This window comes from Condylura cristata, unplaced genomic scaffold, assembly GCF_000260355.1.
Source record: "Condylura cristata isolate star-nosed mole 26May11 unplaced genomic scaffold, ConCri1.0 scaffold00041, whole genome shotgun sequence".
Taxonomy (NCBI): Eukaryota; Metazoa; Chordata; class Mammalia; order Eulipotyphla; family Talpidae; genus Condylura; species Condylura cristata.
In genome coordinates, this window is record NW_004567142.1 from 4,473,711 (window position 1) to 4,482,305 (window position 8,595).

Below are 8,595 nucleotides of genomic sequence, written 5' to 3' on the forward strand. Positions count from 1 at the left end.
AGGGCCCAAACCTAGATCTTTTAGAACCTTATAGCAAGGCTCTGGGCATCCCCCTGTGAGGCTCACCTCCACCTCCTCTCTGCTGCCTCCTCAGGTCCAGGGTCCCACAAGAACCCACACCCACACAACCACGGAGGGTGCTGGGCTCTCTGTGGCTGCCAGTGGACACACAGACACCCTTGGGGCTGTCAGCAGAAAGGGGTTTATTGGATTGCTTAAGTGTGGAGCAGGTGGTCTTTGGCCCCAAACCTGGCTTGTAGGGGGTGTTTTGTTCTGAAAGGGAGGGTCTTGTGTGAGAGCTGATGCATATGCATAGAGGCAGGGTAGGTTCCATATTCTCAGGGGGGCAGGCAGGCCCACTCAGCAGGCATCCTACAGGTGAACAGCTTTCCGTGGGGGGTGGACACCCAAGCAGGGTTGTTAAGGGGGGTGGGAGCAGCTGAGGTTGGAGATCTGTCTCTGCAGCCTGTGCATAGTCTGTGATACCTGGGCCTGGAGGGGGCTTTCCTTGGCAGGAGATGGTCAGGAGATGGTCACCACGGCGCCCAGAGACTGTGTGCAGGAGCTGGCAAGGTGCCATTCTTGCAGAAACACCTGGTAACTCACCATAAAAGGCTGTAGAGAGTGAGAGTGATTCCTCCTTTTCACTAAGTGGGCCGTGGATTGGCAGCAGCCATCTCTCTGAACGAGGAAAGGAACAACTATGACAGCTTAGACGTTGTTCTGGAACATTCTGCGTTTCTTTTTATCTCATGGAAACCAGCCCTGTCTTTCTGTTTGCTATAAACAAACTTTGAGGGGTGGTTAGGGGGACTGCTGGCCAAGCTTAAGGGTTTCATTGTGAGGGTCTGCTCCTCCCGCAGTTATTTTTTCATCTATTAGTGTACAGGGAAAGGGGGAACCCTCCATCCCAGAAACCAAGAAGAAAACAGCGACCCAAGGCAGGGAGAGGTTTGCAGGGACCGAATGAGGGGGAGAGAAAAAATGGGGCCAGCCAGGAATTCCTGCATTCCTTTGCGGTGACTTCCTGCACACCTACTATGTGCTACCCAGGGCCCTGGGCAACACGCAGGAAAGAAGGGGAAGCGTCCCAGCCGGCTGAGCTGTGTGTGCAGCCGGCCAGCGACCAGAGGGACTGGTGGGGGAAAGAGGCCTGGGGAGTGGCGGGGGCTTCTGTGGAGCAGAGCCAGGCTGCCTTACTTCTCTCCCTGATCTCTCTCAGTGTCTGCCCCAGAGTCCAGATAGAACGATGCCTCTGTTGTGCAATACTATCAATACGACGTTAATTAGTTGATAGTATCATCTAATTAGGTGATAGTGCACAAATTGTGCTTGGATCCTTGGAGAGGTGGACTCACTGGCCCACAGCTAATGAGTCGAGCCAGAAACCAGCAGTCCGGGACCAGAGTGTGTGGCCTGGACCACAGAGAGCTCTTCCTGGCTGAGTCAGCTGGTGAAGCACATTTCCTGCGAGGCTTAGTGAAGGGAGCTTGATTTCCAGAGGCCAGGACGAAGGGACTTTATCTAGAAGCTGTGAGCCGTGACACTGATGCCCTCCTGAGGTTATCAGGGTAGCATGAAGCCAAAGGAGTTCAGCTAACACTGCCTGCCTGGCTGCTTCCTTCCAAGCCCCAGCAGGTGGGGCGGTGCATGGTACCAGGAGTCACTTCCAGTTGGGCTGGACCCCCAGCCAGTGGGTTCAGAGCAGGTCCCAGAGTTTCTTCTGCAAAGGCAATCCGCGTGTAATCGTAATGGGGACTGTTCGTGACATACATCCGAATCAAGGACATCCCTAAGTTAGACTCTAAACCTTATTTTATCAACCACAAGTAACCTAATAACTCCTACAGCTTCATAGCTTCTGGCAACTTCCCCGTAACCTAGGTCACACCCTGCTTGATTTTCTTTTTAATGGCCCCTCTGTTCAGTGCCTGGACCCGGAAGACAAGCCTTGAACCAAGTCAACTTTTGTAGCTGACCTACCTACCGTCTTCTAGTTTCCAGGATGTACTGTGGTTAAAGTCAGCTGACGAGGAAGCATTTTCAGAAGAGTGGGCAGGAAACCCTCATTCACAGGAAGTGCAGGGGGCAGTCTCTAAAAGAGTTGAAAGCAGATCACCTTCTGTCGACTCCTCCAAATGACCCCATTCCCACCCCTCAGAGCTCACTGACCAGTCAGTGGCCTCACCTGGATCTGGGCAGGGGCTGCATTTCCAGGCCTCGGGACAGCCAAAGTGCTGTAAGTGCAGACTGCAGGATGACACAAGCCACCATTACTAGAGGTAATTTCCAGAGCTAATCGGTCATTTCTGATGCTAAGTAGTGATTGTTTTGCTCCTAGTCACCTCCTGGGGGTCAGGTCAGTTCCAGCTTTCATGAACTTACAGCTTCTCTACTTGAGTTCAGCACCTGTATCTTCACAGTCTCATCTTTCTTGATGCTTTCATTTATCCTCAGGGACTGCAGGTTGCAGCTTAATTAGCTGCATCTCTCTACAAACCACCGGTTCAGGTGGAACATTCTCCAGTCCCTCGCCTCCTCTGGTAGTGCAGTGAGCCCAACCTGTTCTCTGGTCAGTCCTGAGCAGCCACCCCACGCGGGATGAATTTCTGTTGTGTCAAGTTGACAAGAACAGGTTGTAGATTTGCTCGAACATAAGGGAAGTTGCTGTCATTTCCTTGCTAGGGAGTAAAATTCTCTTACAGAATTTGCACCTCTGTTGAGGTATCTTCTGGCCTCTGGCTCCCTCTGCTCCAGGCTGCATTTGACCTGGCCCAGCCACTGGTGTGGTGAAAGACTTGTTTTCACTCATCCTCATATGCACACAGATAAGCTCTCATGCACTCCCCCGCCTCACCCCTCCCCCACCCCAGTGTCTGCACACACAGTGCTTTGCTGCATTCACGCATCTACCGCCTGTGGCCCTCCACTCCCTGACCTAACCTCCCTGCTCTGCCTCCCCTCACAGCCATGCTCAGCTTTCAGATGCCATGCTCTTTCCCCATGGTCCACTTCATCCTTTTTGTCTTCACCGCCTCCACCATCTTTCACCTTCAGCAGCGGATGGCAAAGCTCCAGTCCACCTGGGAGGCACAGAGGCAGGTCCCAGCAACCACCAGGCGCCACCAACCCATAAAGAACTCCACCAGCCCCTCAGTCAGGGGTATGTGGACAATCAACGCAATAGGGCGGCTGGGGAACCAGATGGGCGAGTACGCCACGCTGTACGCGCTGGCCAAGATGAACGGGCGGCCGGCCTTCATCCCCGCGCAGATGCACAACTCGCTGGCGCCCATCTTCAGGATCAGCCTGCCGGTGCTGCACGACAGCACGGCCCGCAGCGTCCCGTGGCAGAACTACCCCCTCAACGACTGGATGGAGGAGCGGTACCGCCACATCCCGGGGGAATACGTGCGCCTCACCGGCTACCCCTGCTCCTGGACCTTCTACCACCACCTCCGCGACGAGATCCTGCGCGAATTCACTCTGCACGACCACGTGCGTGAGGAGGCGCAGAAGTTCCTGCGTGGCCTGCAGGTGAACGGCAGCCGGCCCGGCACCTTCGTGGGAGTCCACGTGCGCCGTGGCGACTACGTGCACGTCATGCCCAATGTATGGAAGGGCGTGGTGGCCGATCGCCATTACCTAGAGCAGGCCCTGGACTGGTTCCGGACTCACTACCACTCCCCCATCTTCGTGGTCACCAGTAACGGCATGGCCTGGTGCCGCGAGAACATTGACGGCTCCCGCGGGGACGTGGTGTTTGCTGGTAATGGCATTGAGGGCTCACCTGCCAAGGACTTTGCCCTCCTCATGCAGTGCAACCACACCATCATGACCATTGGGACCTTCGGGATCTGGGCCGCCTACCTGGCCGGCGGTAAGACCATCTATCTGGCCAATTACACCCTCCCAGACTCTCCCTTCCTCAAACTCTTTAAGCCAGAGGCAGCCTTCCTGCCAGAGTGGATGGGTATCGCAGCAGACCTGTCCCCACTACTCAAGCACTGACCGGATCTGTCCCTGACACCCTCTCTTCTCTGGCTCCACCAAGATGCAAGGAATACCTGACCAGAGCCCTTCCCTCTGGCAACCAGAAGGCACTAGGCTGCAAGTAACACATGTTCCACTAATTTATTCAAATAACATTCATGTGTTTTGCAGAATAAGACCAGAGGGGCCCTCTCCAACATTAGTTAATTTAGCAATGCCACAACGTTGTTAGTGGCCTCGGTTCGGCCCATCTCATCTGCCCTCCTGTCTTTGAGCCCTCCCTCCCTCACGGTGCCAACAGGGCTGCTGTAACCCCAGGGGCACAAGCAGCCACTCTCTTTCCAAGGCAGCAGAAAGAGGCTCGCTCTCCTCTGGGGTCCCTTTGAAGACTAAGAGAAACCTTCCCATGTCCTGCAGCAACTTCCCCTCCTACTTCATGGACAGAGCAGGTCAATGGACCTTGTGGTGCTATATGAAGCAAGACAAATGCCACTAAGTCTCAGATCCTTCCGTCTCTGGCCTCTGCAGCTGCGGAGCTGATCGGCCTCCTCTGCAGGCGTTCGTAATTTATATTGAAGGCAGTCAAACAAGCAAACTTGGATGCTGTTAGCTAAGAAGGGAGGAACGGTGCCAGAGTCGAGTCTGGAAGCCCTGAATCTACAGGCCGTTCACTACACAAGGGCGCCAGGCCAAGGAGGGTAAGTGGGGTGCAAATAGAGCCCACAGTCTAACCCCCAAGCCACGGATCCTTGGGATTCTCCCACGCAGAGAGTTCATGGTTTGCTAGTTAGGGAATCTTATTTCCTGTTTTCTTAAAAGCACCATCTCAGTTGGCTGTTGGTGCGTGTCCAGGACCATAAACCTCACCTCTGCAACTCTGGCTTCCGAGGGATGTTTTATTGCTGAGATCTCAGAAACCATCATGGCTCAGGGACCCTGAGAAGCCATTCATTCTCTCAGGAGGTGCTTGTAGTTGAACCCCACGTTCAACTGCTCCTAAGGGCTGAACTAACAAGCCACCCACAGCATAGCAGCTTCTAAGTGTGACGATTTGTTTCCTGCCATTCTTCCCATTCTTCCCAGTGGGTGGTTTTCTCTACCTGCACTCCTGGCTGAGTTGGTAGAGCTGAGTTGGAATATCTCCGACTTTGTGGCCAGCCCTGCAGGATGGCTTGAGCTTCCTCACAACGTGACTTTCACTTGTTTGCTGGAACACTGTCATCACTAACATGTGCAGCCCTCTGAAGAACAGTGTGAGGAAGCCCAAGCTCCTTGAGGTCACATGGCAGTGCTTCGATGAATGGACTTAGCTGAGGCCAACTTCAAGTCATTCCAGCCCAGCCATCAGATATATGAGTGAAGAATACTTCAGAGGTTTCTGCAGGTGGCCAGTGAAACTGGCATTCCAGCTGAGGCTCCTCGCTGCCTGGTACAGTGACCAGCAGCATCTGAACTGACTCAGAGATTTTATGAGCGTCATAATATGATTATTGAATGCCATTAAGATTTGGGGGTCATCTGCTATGCAACCATGAATAGCTACAACAAAGAAAATTAATTATTCTCTGCATTTACAGAAATATTCATGACTTTGACATGAATTAGACCCACATGAACTTCCCTACCCAACTTGAAATCCATTGTTCAAAGGCCCTGTGGCACGAGGGGAAATCTAATGATACCTGAGAGCGTATCCATGCCTGGAACAGATGGATCCAGAAGTCGATGAAATTAGCAGGGTCAGGCCGTGAAAGGCCTCGTGGACCGTGACAAAGCCACTGGGTGGTTCTGCTCAGGAGGTGACATGACCTGGCTTTCTGTGTCTGTTCCTGTGTGTGGAAAGGGCTGTAGGGTACGGACTGCGGGCAGAGAGAACAATGAGAAGCTACTATGTTATTCGCAGCCAGAATAAGGGTGGATCAAGGAGATACGTGGGGCCTTCTGGTGGCCAGGACGGAACTGAGGCTAAGAGAGTGCTGAGACTTTATCCCTGCTGCTCCAGGGAGGCCCCGGAGATAACATTAATACAGCAGGATTTGTACCAGTAAATTCCTGTAACTTGACAGTCTCCTTACCCTGATCTGTTTCTTCCTGGTGGGGGGCCCCTTCTAACCCACCCTCATTGCTGGAGACGGTCTCTATCCAGACGGTCCAAACTGGCAGCCACTCACCACATGGCTAGTGAAATGTGGCGAGAATGATTGAGAAACATTTTTTTGTTATTGCCTGACACTTGCTTTCATTTAAATGTCCTTGACCCCTGTGGCTGGTAACTTGGATAGCACAGTACTAGAGGTTTTAAGAACAGATAAATGGGCCTCCCTGGTGGCGCAGGGGTTAAAGTCCCACCCCATTAAGTTATTATCAGCTACTGCAACCTGAGTTCTTCAGCATGAGTTCTTCCATCCCCCTGAGTTCGATCCGGCCAGGGAGTGACCCACAGGGTGCAGCAGACCTCTCCAATCTCTCCCACTGCTCCCCTCAGCGGTGTGTTTCAGTCAGTCTGTCTGTTCTGCTCCCCACTCAGTCTCTGGTAAAGCCTCTGGCCTACATCCCAATTCTTGCGTAGATAAATAAAAACAAACCTTTTAAAAAAAGAACAGATAGGCCGTCCCTGGTGGCGCAGTGGGTTAAAGCACAGCACAAAGAAGCTTAAGCCTGTTTCCCATGAGTTCGATCCCCGCCTGCCCTGGAGGAGATCCACAGGGCACGGCAGACCTCTCCTGACCCTCCCGCTGCTCCCCTCAGCAGTGTGCTTCGTCGATCTGCCTGTTCTGCTCCCCACTCGGTCTCTGGTGAAGCCTCTCACCCTCCGCATCTCTGGCCTGTACCCCAGTTCTATACAAATAAAATAAATCTAAAAAAATTAAAAAAAAAAAAGAACAGATAAATGATAGTGAATGGTCTGAAGCAGCAGTGAAGGAGTTTGAGAATCACCCAGATGAGAGGCAAAGTCACAAGGCCACCAGAAGCCCACAAACACCACTCTGGAACTCGACCGCCCAGTGGATCTCTTCTCCTCTGCTAGAACCGCCTCTCACCCAAGTCCCCCAGATGCTCAAAGGCTCTGGGGGGTGGGGGACATGCGGGGAGACTTGACTGGAGGGAGCTGGCCCCAGTAGACCTCAGCTACATGGAGCTGGGGCTTTGCTGAATGCGGGAATGTCCTTCCACATTTATTACCCCAAAAGAAGAGGCGGGTTTGTCACATCTTCCTTGGGAGCCCACCCTGATCCCCGGCTCTCTCATGCAGGCTGACAAGACACCTGATCGGTGATCTAGTAGAGAATTTGTTGGGCTCATTTTTTTTTTTAATTTTTAGTTTTATTTATGTATGCATGTAAGAACTGGGGTACAGGCCAGACGTGCAGGCGGTGAGAGGCTTCACCAGAGACAGAGCGGGGAGCAGAACAGGCAGATCGATGAAGTACACTGCTGAGGGGAGCAGCGGGGAGACAGAAGGGGTCTGCTGCGCCCTAGGGGTCCCTCCCTGGCTGGGGACCAAACTCGTGCTGCAGTGGCTGGTGACAGCTTGATAGTGCTGAGACTGACCCCCGCACCCCCAGGGAGGACCTGATAAAGAATCTGATGTCCAGCAAACACAGTAGTCGCATCTGCCTTTTGTTCTGAATCTTGGACCTTCCAGAACTTTAGTTACCATTTCCATACTCCAGGTTTTTTTTATTTGTTGTTGTTTTTAATTGCAGACAGAATAAAGAAAGCTATTAGGGTCCATATGCTCTGGATATGTATGGCCTTCGACATACTGACTGCAAATGTCGTAAGGGCGTAGAAGGGTTAGAAGGTGAATGGAAACAGGAAAGCCGGGCCACATGCTTCCCTGCTGTGTTCAAGGCTGACTGTGTCCCTCCCCCGCCAGTTTTCAGCCTGACATGGAAGTTTCTGCAGCCCAGCTCTGAGGCTACCTCTCCAGCCCCAAGTTCTGGTGGGTCACAGCCCCACCACTCACTTTTGCTCCAGTACCCCAAATTCACAGGGTGATCTTCACACCTCTGAGCCTCGGCAAGTTCTGTCTCCTTAACTACCCTGCCCAGTCCTCTACAGCTTCTGGTACTTTCTAGAAGTCATGGCCTCCCAATATCTCATACCACATGAAGATACACTTCACTGCACTGGCACTGGCACTGCAAATGTGTGAGCTTCACCAGAGCAGAGGTTCAGGTGTTTTGTTTTCCAGCTCTGAGGACCCAGGCTAAGGACTCTGATGAATTAGGCTCAGCCCTTACTCCAGCATCTCCTTTCTGCAGAACAGCGAACCTGTCACTCTTTACCTCTCACCTCCCAAGATCTCACCTGGGAGGTGAGGATGACAAACCCTGTCTGACTGGCTCAGAAGACATACAAGCTTGGGCCCTCCCTTGTGGTGTAACAGGTTCGAGCACAGTGCTACGAAGCTGTCTGCAGCCCCTGCAGCACGAGTTTAATCCCCAGCCAGGGAGCTGACCCCAACGGTGCAGCAGACCTCTCCTGTCTCCCCCTGATCCCTTCAGCAGTGTGTTTCAGTAGATCTGCCTGTTCTGCTCCCCACTCTGTCTCTGGTGAACCCTCTCACCGCCCCTGCACCTCTGGTCTGTACCCCAG

The 8,595-nt window shown here is 52.9% G+C and overlaps 1 protein-coding gene across 1 annotated transcript; it reads left to right on the plus strand.

Annotated features, from left to right (window-relative positions):
- The first annotated feature begins 2,970 nt into the window (after window positions 1-2,970).
- FUT2 (fucosyltransferase 2 (secretor status included)) lies at window positions 2,971-4,011 on the plus strand. The gene has a single exon (XM_004694259.1). The coding sequence runs from the start codon at window positions 2,971-2,973 to the stop codon at window positions 4,009-4,011; it is 1,041 nt and encodes a 346-aa protein (XP_004694316.1).
- The last annotated feature ends 4,584 nt before the right edge of the window (window positions 4,012-8,595 follow it).

Excerpts from the sequence above, each read along its gene's own strand:
- FUT2 (XM_004694259.1), top strand. The coding sequence starts at position 2,971 with ATGCTCAGCTTTCAGATGCCATGCTCTTTCCCCATGGTCCACTTCATC.